Below are 14,757 nucleotides of genomic sequence, written 5' to 3'. Positions count from 1 at the left end.
CGCTTTTAATATTAATATTATTATACGATTTATAGCACCAACATTTTACGCAGCGCTTTACAATACAAAGGGAGACACTGCAATAATACAATTCAATACAAGAGGATTAGGAGGGCCCTCCTGCGAGCTTACAATCTAATAGGGAGGGGCTGGTGAAACAGAAGGTAGTAACTGTAAGGGATGAACTGATCAGGGAAGTAGAAGATTCGGTTGTTAGCTGAAGGCAGGATAGGCTTCCCTGAAGAGATAAGTTTTCAGGGATTGCCTAAAAGTGGACAGAGTAGGAGATAACCGAACAGATTGGAGTAGTGAGTTCCAGAGAATGGGAGAGGCTGTGGAGAAGTCCTGGAGACGAGCATGTGAGGAGGAGACAAGGGAGCTAGAGAGCAGGAGGTGTTGGGAAGAGCGGAGAGGTCGATTCGGGTAATATTTAGAGACAAGATTAGTGATGAAGCTTGGGGCAGAGTTGTGAATGGCTTTGTATGTTATTGTTAGTGTTTTGAATTTTATTAGTTGGGCTAGCCAGTGTAGGGATTGGCGGAGAGCAGAAACAGACACTGAACGGTTGGTAAGGTGGATGAGTCTGGCAGCAACATTCTTGATAGACTGAAGAGGGGAGGAGCCTATGGAGAGGCAGGCCAATGAGAAAGGAGTTACAATAGTCAAGGCGAGAGATAGCAAGGGAGTGAATCTGTTACTTAGTGGGTTCAATGGTTTAAAAGGGGCATATTTTTTGGGGACACAGCTCCAAATTATCCACAATGGCTCGAAAGTGATATGGACCAGAAATATTTAGACAGACAGAATAAAGGTAGATAAAGCACCTGGACCAGATGACATCCACACCACCGATCCTAAAACAATTGAGCTCTGTATTTTCAAAGTCATTGTTTCTAATTTTTAAGGACTCTTTAATGACTGGAATGGTACCACTGGACTGGCGCAGGGTCAATGTGGTGCTTATATTTAAAAAGGGATCACAGTCTTTACCAAGTAATTATAGACCTGATAGTTTAACGTCTATAGTCGGGAAGATACTGGAGGGTTTAATAATAATGAGTTCTTGCTGGAAAAAAAAAATTTTTAATATTTTTAACAGCGTGGATTCATGAAAGACAAAAGTTGTCAGACAAATTTGATTTGTTTTTATAAAAGGTGGTAAGTAAAACCTTGGACAGAGGGGGGCTGTGGACGTGGTATACTTGGATTTTGCAAAAGCGTTGGATTAAGGTCAGCTTGTAAATTGGAGACATCCTGTAAGGATGTTATTCCACAGCATAGCTTGGTGTCATCTGCAAAGACTAAAATGTTACTTTTAATCCCAGAACCCATATCATTTATAAAGATATTAAAAAGTAAGGGTCCCAGCACTGAACATTGGGGTACACCACTGATAACCTTAGACCAGGGGTCTCAAACTGGTGGCCCTCCAGCTGTTGCGAAACTACAAGTCCCATCATCCCTCTGCCTGTGAGAGTCATACTTGTAACTGTCAGCCTTGCAATGCCTCATGGGACTTTAGTTTCGCAACAGCTGGAGGGCCGCCAATTTGAGACCCCCTGCCTTAGACCATTCAAAGTAAGAATCATTAACCACTATCCTCTGAATTCTATATTTTAGACAGTTTTCTATCCATTTACAAACTGATGTTTCCAATCCTGTAGACTTTACCTTACACATGAGCCGTGTGTGGGGAACTGTGTCACAATTTAGAGTGCTGGGAATTTTAGGAGATGTAGTCTGGGCCATAACCATATGAATGCAATAACTGGGTCTATGAACTACAAGCCCCAATGAAACCTGAAGGCAGGGGGATTTCTAAGGGGTGTTTATATTGAAAAGCCCAGGAAGGAGATGGGAGGTTGGTGCCAGGTGCAGATCGGGTTGTGGCTCCTCCAAAAAAAGCAGGGGGAAGAAAATGAAGAGGTCGTGGTATCTAACAGCCACAGGGTCCGCTGACAGAACTGCATGCCCCATGTGTTAACACAGTCTACACCCAACACTCAGCAAGTGAACGCCGGCAAGCCCACAAATTCTGTTGACCCTTCAGATACGGCTCCAATTGAAACCAACGCAAACAGCTCAACATACTGACCCAGCCCTAACATAAGCCAATTTGCTACAGGGACACCAGCGCTACTGCACTCTAGGCTGGGTTCGGTCACGCTGCATGTCCAGTTCCTGTGAGGAGGTCCGCGCTCATTGCCGCATCAGGGAAGGGGGGAGGGGGGGGGCTCCATCGCTACAGATTGCCACGACAACCCATGGAGATGGTGATTAGATCTCTGACCATCCATTGTTCTGTAGGCAGGAAAAGACATACTGTGAGCAGAATTACCTTTAACCACTCCTCCTCCAACCCAGTTAAATACTTTCTGTACTGTTATCAGATCTTGTTTGGTTGTTTTGTTGCTCCCAACAACTCTCCAGTTAGCCGAGTCCATTGCACTGCACAATGAACCAAAGTCCGTAAGTATTCATCCTATTGTGTTGTAACATATACCTTCTAGTGTACCAATGTTACCAAAGGGCTCCAATGTCAGCTGGCAGAAGAATTGCTTTTGAAGAACTATGAATTTGTCCTTTTTTTTCAGTTATTGAGTTGCTTGTTCAGCGGTGGCCTAGGCCTAGCTTTACCACCACCAATGTGCACTAGCACCATAGCCTTAGTATTGTTAATATTCATTTGAGGCTGCCGGTTGTCACACGAATAGGTGGAGAGGCTATTGTTTATGCTAACCCAGGGAAAGTTTGATATTCCTTTTTTTTATCCTAAATCATCTTTGCTAAGTGATATTATACTCACTGACTCTACTAACCTGTTTTGTGTTTCATTTTTAAGGCGTAACCACTTAGGGCCGGTGCACACTGGTGCGATGTCAGAGATCGGATGTGATTCGCACCGCACTGCAGTGAAAATTACATGCGATCTCTGTGCGATGCGATTTCAGCCATAAAGAACGTATGGCTGAATTTGCATCAAACTCGCACAGGACCCTTTTTTTTGTCAGCAGCAGAATCGGATCGCATGGGTGTTCACACCCATGCGATCTGATTCCTGTCCGAGTTTGCAGATCGCACTGCAATATGCAAACTGATTTGGGGGTGTCATTAACTTTTACCTGACACTCCCAGCAGGGCAGTGTGAACTGCTGCCGGGAAACATGCGGCGTGGGAACCCCCAGTGGATTCGTAGGGTTCCCGCATCGCAGCAGTGTGAACCGGCCCTTAGTGTCACAAGGTTTGTGAGTTGCTACCTGTTTGTGTGAGTATACCCTGGAGTGTCAGAGGGGCTGAGGATTTTAGTGGGGTCGAGGCAGGAACAGAAGACCCAGTACTACTAGCGGTCCTTGCAGGGATATGCTACACAAGAATTCCCGTACAATTGTCATCTCTCTTTTTCATTCAAACTTTTTAGGTGATTTTCAGGTTCAGGGGCTGACAGTTACTGGGAAAGATGTACCTATTGAAGCTCTTAGAGGAGAAGATGTCACCATCCCTTGTCTGCTGTCTGGTGTCCCAATACCGCTGAATCTACGGGAAGTGTCAGTTACCTGGACACTCAGATTACAAAATGGAACTGAATACAAGGTTTACCAAATTCAAGATTCCCACCATCAATCATTGAGGCCTGGATCTCACGTGAATGACAGAGACCTCCAACAAGGCAACGCCAGTCTTTATATACCCAACATTCAGATCACAGATGAAGGGGATTATCGCTGCTTTGTTATCGTCACTCCTGATTCCGGCACTGCTACATCTACTCTGCATGTATCAGGTACACAATGACAACAGTAAGAAAGCAGAAAAGTAAAGAGTACCAGATAGTGCCTATATGATGTTTATTCTTAATAAAAAGGACTCCAAAGAATTGCAAACTCACCTAAGACTCCACCAAGGACATGTTTTGAGATTCTTCCTCTCACTATGGTGGTTTGGACACCGCTGCTACTCTGATGAAGAGGAAGAGCCTTAAAACATGTCAAAAGTGGTGACTTAGATGTGGAGCTTGTACAGAGTCATGGGATATCTGTATTCCTATTGAGGTCCTGGGTGGTTGTATGGCTGTTCTGGTTGCAGTCTGGACTATTCATCCCCACATGGCGGCTAGTAGTGAGAAAGTCTGGATTTTTTACAATTTTACTCCTGGTGAAGACAACTCTTTGTGAATGACCCATACATAGTTTGTAAGTGTAATTCTTTTTATTTATTGTACTACCAATGATTGTCTTATTGCATACCTCCCAACTTTCTGAGATTGTAACGAGGGACACCTATTAGAAAGAGTATGTAGGCATAGGACACACACCTTTGCCACGCCCCCTTAAGGAAGAATTATACAAAAAAAAATATTAGTTAAAGTCACAAGTGCTTTTTTTACCACTACTATTCCTTTATACTGGATTTTGACATTTACAAATGCAGCAATTTAGAAATTGGATGAAAGGTTTAGCACTGGGAAACACTTTTTGAAAGATAAAAAGTGCATTTTATATACAACTATATAGATCAGACCAAAATGAGGGACAAATGAGGAGGAAAGAGGGGCAGAGGGACATTGCTCCAAATCAGGGGCAGTCCCTCAAAATCAGGGACTGTCGGGAGCTGTGTTTATTGGCACTATTTAGTTTACTTTGCTTTTGTTTTTTCTTGTTGTTGCAGTGTTCAGTATTTCCCTGGCATACTACTTGTGAGGCTTCAAATATCTCCTGAATGTGGGTTGTAAAGGGCATTTTGAATTGTTACTTTTCTTTTATCTCAGGTATCCCAGTGGCTGATGCTGATTATTACTTTTTGACAGGGCCTTTAGGCTCCATGCACATTGGAGCTCATAAACGGCCATTTTTTTGAGTTTTGGCGTTTTTTTTAAAAGCCCATAAACTCCCCTCTATGTTATCCTATGTGTCCATGCACACATGGACGTTTTTGGACGTTTATCAGCAGTGGAGTTTATGGGCTGTTTTCTGAACGCCATAAAATCACGTTCAAGAGCAGTACTAGAAACGCCAGACACCGGTAAAAGGTGTCAAACGAGGATTAACGCTGTAAAAAGGGCATTAAGCCTTGTTCTGTGTTTCTCTGCCTCTATTCAAAATCAATGGTTCCCTATGGGAGCCCATTGATTTGAATAGAAGTCGCACCAGAAGTCGGATCATCATGATCTGACTTGCGGTGCGACTTGTGTGCTGAGGATGAAGGGGAACCCCGCCAAAATGGAAAAAAATTGGCGTGGGGTTCCCCCCTCGGACACTACCAGGCCCTTCGGTCTGGTATGGATTTTAAGGGAAACTCCCCTTCGCCGAAAAAAAACGGTGTGGGAGCCCCCCCGAAATCCATACCAAACCCTTATCTGAGCACGCAGCCCGGCCGGTCAGGAAAGGGGATGGGGATGAGCAAGCGCCCCCCCACCCCAAAGCACCTTGACCCCATGTTGATGAGGACAAGGGCCTCTTCCCGACAACTCTGGCCTTTGTTTGTCGGGGTCTGCGGATGAGGGGCTTATCGGAATCTGGGAGCCCCCTTTAATAAGGGGGCCCCCAGATCCCCCCCCATGTGAATGAGTATGGGGTACATCGTACCCCTATCTATCCACCTGGAAAAAAAGTGTCAAAAATTAAACACACTACACAGGTTTTTAAAGTAATCTATTAGGCAGCTCCGGGGGTCTGTTCTGACTTTGGGGGTCTCTTGCGTCATCGGGGGTCTCTTCTGACTTCTCCACTCTCTCCGGCCTCTTCTCCCGGTCTCCGGTGTCTTCTGCTGGGTTCCTCCACTATCTTCTGCTCTTTTGCCTGCTCTTTTTGCTAGGGGTTGCTCGGTCTTCTGCGTCATCTTCTTACCTCTGCTCTTCTACCGATGTTGACACAATGCTCTCTCCCACTGTAATGCCGGGTGCGCGGTGCGCAATGACTTATATAGGCATGGGGCGTGGTCACCGGGTGATGTCATCCAGTGACCCCACCCCCTTATGACATCACGTCCCATCATGCCCTGGATGGTGACGTCATAAGGGGGCGGGGTTGCTATAAGACCAACAAACAGTACAAAACAGACGGGACAGGGCGCGTTAGAAAAAAATATATATATTTTTTAATTTATTTTCCTTTTTATTTTATATTATTACACTGTTCTTTAAAAAAAAAAAAACTGTGTCACTTTTATTCCTATTACAAGGGATGTAAACATCCCTTGTAATAGAAAAAAAGCATGACAGGACCTCTTAAATATGAGATCTGGTGTCAAAAAGACATCACATCTCATATTTACACTAAAATGCAATAAAAAAAAAAGTCATTAAAAAAAAAACTCCCTTCCGCCCTGCAATGGTATGGAGACGGGTGGGGTTATCTTCCCCTCACTCAGCTCCATACCACACACGGAAAAAGGACCCGATCTCCTCTGCCGCTGCCGGTAAGTGGCGGAGGGCACCGGAGCGCTTCGGGAGGGCGGGGCCCTCTCCCGCCACGATAAAAGTGATCTCGCAGCGAATCCGCCGCAGAGACCACTTTTATCTGAAATCGGACCGCTCACTGAAGAAGAGGATACCGGGGTTAAGGCAGCTCACATGATATTTGCGCAGTGGTTTTTCAAATAATTTTTTTTTTTTTCGAAAAAATATACTTTCATGAATTTTAGTGTGCAAAAACACAATATAATACTTATTTGTTTGGTAAAATATAAAAGAAGATGTTATAATTATGTTAGTAAATAGATGGCAAACATGTCACAATGTGTATGCCAATGGAATGGAACCAAAACTATGGTACCTAAAAAATCTCCATAGAGATTTTAAGACTACAAGGATTTAAAAGCCTTTAAAGGTTACCAGTTTAGAGTTACATAGGAGGTCTGGTGCTAGAATTATTGTTCTCACTCTGACATTTGCCACGATACCTTACATGTGCAGTGCAACTGCTATTTACATGCAGGACCAATGTACGGTCGCCTTCGTGTGTGAGCACTTAATTTTATTTTATTTTATAATTATTATTTTTTTTTCTAACACTGTACCTTAAAGCAGTTGTAAAGGCAGAAGGTTCTTTTATCTTAATGCATTCTATTCATTAAGATAAAAAGCCCTTTGTGTGCAGCAGCCCCCCCCCCCCCCCCAGCACCCCTAATACTTACCAGAGCCCCATCTCTATCCAGCGATGTCCACGTGTGTCTCAGCCATCTGAGGTTCTCCCTCCTGATTGGCTGCCACTGCTGTCAATCAAAGTCAACTAGGCAATGAGGGTAGAGAGGGGACCGGGTCTGGGCTCTGTGTCTGAATGGACACAGGGAGCTGTGACTTGGCTCGGGTGCCCCCCACAGCAAGCTGATTGCTGTGGGGGGGCACTCAACAGGAGGGAGGGGCACCGAAGAGGAACCAGAGAAGAGGAGGATCCAAGCTGCTCTGTGCAAATCCACTACATAGAGTAGGTGAATATAACATGTTTGTTATTTTTATCGGAAAAAAAACGAGACTTTACAATCACTTTAACATTTTCTTATCAACTTTATTGCTATCAAAAGGGATGAGCAACATCCCTTGTGGTGGCATAGGCCGTGACAGATGCTCTTTATGGAGACATCTGGAGTCTATTAGACCCCAAATATCTCCTCTGGCCTCCAAAGCAGCTGTTCAGACACATATTGGTCTGATCGCCCTGATTTTTCTTCATTCTGAATTTAGCTTTCAGGTTAGCAAGCTTCCCTTCCTCCTTAGCTATATGGCAAAGTTTATTCACCACTCTGTCCTGGAAACCTGGTAAGGACTCACCCTGCATAGGGACAAGTCCAAGATAAATTGCAGCTTGAGCATGTGGTGTAGGCCTCAGTCCCTCTGGAGAGACTCCACGTAGATCCTCCCCAGCCTGCTGCATCCTGACTTGGCAAAGACCTGTAGTAGAGCCCCAAGGCTTGTTGCTTCTCACAGCTGAGACCAAAGCCGAGTGGGCCAACAGCACCTTGCAGAACAGCACCACCTGGTGGAGAAGCTCCTTTGGTGCAGAGACTGATGTGACTGGCTCAGTGTACAGTACTGCGGTATATGTCAGAGCTATATGAATGTATAATACTAATAGTGTGTGACTGTGGATGGGGGGGCATTAGAGTGTAAGCTCCTCTGATGCAAAGACTGATTCAGTGTTATGTTCTCTCTCTCAGTGCTGTAAGATAACATCTAATAACTTAATATAGAAATAATGAATAACAGTGTGTAATAAAAATTTCTCTTGTACAGTTAAACCGCAGACTAACCTGGTTTATAGAAGACTCATTGATGTTGGATTCCTGGGATTTGCTTCTTGTAAAGTCAGCAATTTTTACCCAGAGGTAGTGAAGATCCGGTGGGTTAAACACAGGAAAGGTATCCTCACCAGCTCATCTTTGGATGAAGACGTTTGTCTCACAATGCCATTAAGGAACAGCGATGAGACTTTTAATGTGACCAGTGTGCTCACGGTGAGGCCGTCTAGTGGAGTTGAACCCGAAGATGTATTTTCCTGTATTGTGACCCACAGATCCCTGAAGGAGGAAATTACTCTCAATTTCACTGTGCCAAGTAAGTAGCCTTAAAATCTAATGTCTGTGAAATTTGGCTCCTACTGCCTCTACAAATCCCAGATCATTCAGATTAGATCCACAGGCTGCCCAGTGAGTTTACAAAACACTGGAAAGCTGAGTCTGTATTCATACTTGAACACTGTTACAGGCTATTTTAGAGCAACTTTTTCAGGGGTGTTCAGGTTTGGGCATTTATATTTTACCCAATGAAAAGTTAGTTAAAAGAAGGAGCAAGAAGTTGTTTAGGGTTGAAAAACACACCTTTACAGGCACTCCCATTGAGGTTCATGGGGCCAAAAATGGCCCATGCTGCTTTAAAAGTAGCTCAGGTACCTTTTTCATTTTTCACCCATCAAGCTGCAGACCTCTGAAGCACTCATAGGAGAACAGGGACAATTTAAAAGTATGGGATTTGGGTTGTTGAGCATTTGGAGGTTTAGGTTGGGTTCACACAAGTGTGAATTGAATGTGGGTTCCCCACATCCAATTTGCATGACAGGAGAGTGTGGCCGGCTCTCTATGGAGCTGGTTCACATACAGTATCTCACAAAAGTAAGTACACCCCTCACATTTTGTAAATCTTTTCTTCTATCTTTTCATGTGACAACACTAGGGATGAGCTTCGAGTTCGAGTCGAACTCATGTTCGACTCGAACATTGGCTGTTCGCAAGTTCGCCGAACAGCGAACAATTTGGGGTGTTCGCGGCAAATTCGAATGCCGCGGAACACCCTTTAAAAGTCTATGGGAGAAATCAAAAGTGCTAATTTTAAAGGCTAATATGCAAGTTATTGTCATAAAAAGTGTTTGGGGACCTGGGTCCTGCCCCAGGGGACATGGATCAATGCAAATAAAAGTTTTAAAAACGGCCGTTTTTTCAGGAGCAGTGATTTTAATAATGCTTAAAGTCAATCAATAAAAGTGTAATATCCCTTTAAATTTCGTACCTGGGGGGTGTCTATAGTATGCCTGTAAAGGGGCGCATGTTTCCTGTGTTTAGAACAGTCTGACAGCAAAATGACATTTTGAAGGAAAAAACTCATTTAAAACTACCCGCGGCTATTGCATTGCCGACAATACACATAGAAGTTCATTGATAAAAACGGCATGGGAATTCCCCAAAGGGGAACCCCGAACCAAAATTAAAAAAAAAAAATGACGTGGGAGTCCCCCTAAATTCCATACCAGGCCCTTCAGGTCTGATATGGATATTAAGGGGAACCCCGGCCAAAATTAAAAAAAAAAAAATGACGTGGGGTTCCCCCTAAATTCCATACCAGACCCTTCAGGTCTGGTATGGATTTTAAGGGGAACCCCGCGCCAAAAAAAAAAAAAAAAACGGCGTGGGGTCCCCCCAAAAATCCATACCAGACCCTTATCCGAGCACGCAACCTGGCAGGCCGCAGGAAAAGAGGGGGGGACGAGAGTGCGACCCCCCCCCCTCCTGAACTGTACCAGGCCACTAGGGATTAGCTTCGAGTTCGAGTCGAACTCATGTTCGACTCGAACATTGGCTGTTCGCAAGTTCGCCGAACAGCGAACAATTTGGGGTGTTCGCGGCAAATTCGAATGCCGCGGAACACCCTTTAAAAGTCTATGGGAGAAATCAAAAGTGCTAATTTTAAAGGCTAATATGCAAGTTATTGTCATAAAAAGTGTTTGGGGACCCAGGTCCTGCCCCAGGGGACATGGATCAATGCAAAAAAAAGTTTTAAAAATGGCCGTTTTTTCAGGAGCAGTGATTTTAATAATGCTTAAAGTCAAACAATAAAAGTGTAATATCCCTTTAAATTTCGTACCTGGGGGGTGTCTATAGTATGCCTGTAAAGGGGCGCATATTTCCTGTGTTTAGAACAGTCTGACAGCAAAATGACATTTTGAAGGAAAAAACTCATTTAAAACTACCCGCGGCTATTGCATTGCCGACAATACACATAGAAGTTCATTGATAAAAACGGCATGGGAATTCCCCAAAGGGGAACCCCGAACCAAAATTAAAAAAAAAAAATGACGTGGGAGTCCCCCTAAATTCCATACCAGGCCCTTCAGGTCTGGTATGGATATTAAGGGGAACCCCGGCCAAAATTTAAAAAAAAAAATGACGTGAGGTTCCCCCTAAATTCCATACCAGACCCTTCAGGTCTGGTATGGATTTTAAGGGGAACCCCGCGCCAAAAAAAAAAAAAAAAAAACGGCGTGGGTCCCCCCAAAAATCCATACCAGACCCTTATCCGAGCACGCAACCTGGCAGGCCGCAGGAAAAGAGGGGGGGACGAGAGTGCGCCCCCCCCCCTCCTGAACCGTACCAGGCCACATGCCCTCAACATTGGGAGGGTGCTTTGTGGTAGCCCCCCAAACACCCATGTTGATGAGGACAAGGGCCTCATCCCCACAACCCTGGCCGGTGGTTGTGGGGGTCTGCGGGCGGGGGGCTTATCGGAATCTGGAAGCCCCCTTTAACAAGGGGACCCCCAGATCCCGGCCCCCCCCCTGTGTGAAATGGTAAGGGGGTACAAAAGTACCCCTACCATTTCACTAAAAAACTGTCAAAAATGTTAAAAATGACAAGAGACAGTTTTTGACAATTCCTTTATTTAAATACTTCTTCTTTCTTCTATCTTCCTTCATCTTCTGGTTCTTCTGGTTCTTCTGGCTCTTCTGGTTCTTCCTCCGGCGTTCTCGTCCAGCATCTCCTCCGCGGCGTCTTCTATCTTCTTCTCCTCGGGCCGCTCCGCACCCATGGCATGGGGGGAGGCTCCCGCTCTTCTCTTCTTCTTCATCTTCTTCTCTTCTTCTTTTCTTCTCTTCTTCATTTTCTTCTTCGGGCCACTCCTCACACATGCTAGCATGGCGGGAGGCTCCCGCTGTGTGACGGCGCTCCTCGTCTGACAGTTCTTAAATAACGGGGGGCGGGGCCACTCGGTGATCCCGCCCCCCTCTGACGCACGGTGACTTGACGGGACTTCCCTGTGACGTCACGGGGAATGCCACAGGGAAGTCCCATCATGTCCAGTGCGTCAGAGGGGGGCGGGGTCACCGTGTGGCCCTGCCCCCCGTTATTTAAGAACTGTCAGACGAGGAGCGCCGTCACACAGCGGGAGCCTCCCTTCATGCCAGCATGGATGCGGAGCGGCCTGGAGAAGAAAATGAAGAAGAGAAGAAGAGAAGAAGATGAAGAAGAAGAGAAGAGCGGGAGCCAGGGGCGTTGCTATGGGGGTGCGGTGGGTGCGGCCCGCACCGGGTGACACCCGCCAGAGGGGTGACACCGTCACCGAGGCCGCCGCTAAACACTATAGCTTCTAGTGGAGCGGTGCGAGCAGGGCATTCAGCCGTGCAGGGGAGGCTGCCTACAACATTCCCCAGCTGTCACTCGGGGATCTCCAATATCTCCCGTGGCAGCCAGATTAGGTGGGCGGAGCTGGGGGTGTGGCCGCCTCCTCCACTCCTCCCACAGACCCCTTCACGCTGATCCCACAGCTGAAGGAGATAGAGCCGAGGACACAGCCCCGCCCACCCGCCCGGGTCTTCCTCTGCAAGTATGCAAGCATGAGGTATGGTATGAGTTACTGCACAGCACACTGTCACACACCCCTACCTGCCTTGTACCACCCCAAACCTGCCCTGTACCAACCCCAACCTGCCCTGTGCCACCCAACCTGCCCTGTACCATCCCCAACCTGCCCTGTACTATCCCCAACCTGCCCTGTGCCACCCCAACCTGCCCTGTGCCACCCCCAACCTGCCCTGTGCCACTCCAACCTGCCCTGTGCCACCCCCAACCTGCCCTGTGCCACCCCCATCCTGCCCTGTGCCACCCCCAACCTGCCCTGTGCCACCCCAACCTGCCCTGTACCATCCCCAACCTGCCCTGTGCCACCCCCATCCTGCCCTGTGCCACCCCAACCTGCCCTGTGCCACCCCCATCCTGCCCTGTGCCACCCCAACCTGCCCTGGACCATCCCCAAACTGCCCTGTACCACCCCAAACTGCCCTGTACCACCCCAACCTGCCCTGGACCACCCCCAACCTGCCCTGTGCCACCCAACCTGCCCTGTACCATCCCCATCCTGCCCTGTGCCACCCCAAACTGCCCTGGACCACCCCCAACCTGCCCTGGACCACCCCCAACCTGCCCTGTGCCACCCAACCTGCCCTGTACCATCCCCATCCTGCCCTGTACCACCCCAAACTGCCCTGGACCACCCCCAACCTGCCCTGGACCATCCCCAAACTGCCCTGTACCACCCCAAACTGTCCTGTACCACCCCAACCTGCCCTGGACCACCCCCAACCTGCCCTGTGCCACCCAACCTGCCCTGTACCACCCCCAACCTGCCCTGGGCCACCCCAACCTGCCCTGTACCAACCCCAACCTGCCCTGTACCACCCCAAACTGCCCTGTACCACCCCCAACCTGCCCTGGACCACCCCCAACCTGCCCTGTGCCACCCCAACCTGCCCTGTACCAACCCCAACCTGCCCTGGACCACCCCCAACCTGCCCTATACCACCCCAACCTGCCACTATACCATTCTATACTACCCTAACCTGTCACTATACCACCCTATACTATCATTTACAGGGGCTGGTTTTGGGTGCGCCCCGTGACCGTGCGCTGCCTGCAGGTTGCTGGGCAGCCTAGGCGGGGGGGTGACACCATGTTTTACCGCACCGGGTGACACCAACCCTAGTGACGCCACTGGCGGGAGCCTCCCCCCATGCCATGGGTGCGGAGCGGCCCGAGGAGAAGAAGATAGAAGACGCCGCGGAGGAGATGCTGGACGAGAACGCCGGAGGAAGAACCAGAAGAACCAGAAGAACCAGAAGATGAAGGAAGATAGAAGAAAGAAGAAGTATTTAAATAAAGGAATTGTCAAAAACTGTCTCTTGTCATTTTTAACATTTTTGACAGTTTTTTAGTGAAATGGTAGGGGTACATTTGTACCCCCTTACCATTTCACACAGGGGGGGGCCGGGATCTGGGGGTCCCCTTGTTAAAGGGGGCTTCCAGATTCCGATAAGCCCCCCGCCCGCAGACCCCCACAACCACCGGCCAGGGTTGTGGGGATGAGGCCCTTGTCCTCATCAACATGGGGACAAGGTGTTTTGGGGGGCTACCCCAAAGCACCCTCCCAATGTTGAGGGCATGTGGCCTGGTACGGTTCAGGGGGGGGGGCCACACTCTCATCCCCCCCTCTTTTCCTGCGGCCTGCCAGGTTGCGTGCTCGGATAAGGGTCTGGTATGGATTTTTGGGGGGACCCCACGCCGTTTTTTTTTTTTTTTTTTGGCGCGGGGTTCCCCTTAAAATCCATACCAGACCTGAAGGGTCTGGTATGGAATTTAGGGGGAACCCCACGTCATTTTTTTTTTTAATTTTGGCCGGGGTTCCCCTTAATATCCATACCAGACCTGAAGGGCCTGGTATGGAATTTAGGGGGATTCCCACGTCATTTTTTTTTTTAAATTTTGGTTCGGGGTTCCCCTTTGGGGAATTCCCATGCCGTTTTTATCAATGAACTTCTATGTGTATTGTCGGCAATGCAATAGCCGCGGGTAGTTTTAAATGAGTTTTTTCCTTCAAAATGTCATTTTGCTGTCAGACTGTTCTAAACACAGGAAACATGCGCCCCTTTACAGGCATACTATAGACCCCCCCAGGTACGAAATTTAAAGGGATATTACACTTTTATTGTTTGACTTTAAGCATTATTAAAATCACTGCTCCTGAAAAAACGGCCATTTTTAAAACTTTTTTTTGCATTGATCCATGTCCCCTGGGGCAGGACCCAGGTCCCCAAACACTTTTTATGACAATAACTTGCATATTAGCCTTTAAAATTAGCACTTTTGATTATTCATGTTCGTGTCCCATAGACTTTAACGGTGTTCGCGTGTTCGAACGAACTTTTTTCCTGTTCGCATGTTCTGGTGCAAACCGAACAGGGGGGTGTTCGGCTCATCCCTACAGGCCACATGCCCTCAACATTGGGAGGGTGCTTTGGGGTAGCCCCCCAAAACACCTTGTCCCCATGTTGATGAGGACAAGGGCCTCATCCCCACAACTCTGGCCGGTGGTTGTGGGGGTCTGCGGGCGGGGGGCTTATCGGAATCTGGAAGCCCCCTTTAACAAGGGGACCCCCAGATCCCGGCCCCCCCCCTGTGTGAAATGGTAAGGGGGTTCTTACCCCTACCATTTCACTAAAAAAC

At 47.6% G+C, this 14,757-nt stretch overlaps 1 protein-coding gene across 1 annotated transcript in view; it reads left to right on the top strand.

Moving 5' to 3' along the window:
- The window catches only part of LOC141111845 (uncharacterized), a 113,843-nt gene that overhangs the window by 53,971 nt on the left and 45,115 nt on the right, over nucleotides 1-14,757 (top strand). The window contains exons 2-3 of the mRNA XM_073604004.1: nucleotides 3,419-3,781; nucleotides 8,228-8,548. Of these exons, the coding sequence (XP_073460105.1) occupies nucleotides 3,419-3,781; nucleotides 8,228-8,548 (684 nt within the window). The remainder of the gene's footprint in view (nucleotides 1-3,418; nucleotides 3,782-8,227; nucleotides 8,549-14,757) is intronic.

The sequence above is a fragment of the Aquarana catesbeiana genome, linkage group LG11, assembly GCF_042186555.1.
Source record: "Aquarana catesbeiana isolate 2022-GZ linkage group LG11, ASM4218655v1, whole genome shotgun sequence".
Lineage (NCBI taxonomy): Eukaryota > Metazoa > Chordata > Amphibia > Anura > Ranidae > Aquarana > Aquarana catesbeiana.
Note: the sequence above shows the minus strand (reverse complement) of the source record. Positions and strands in the feature narration are given on the sequence as shown.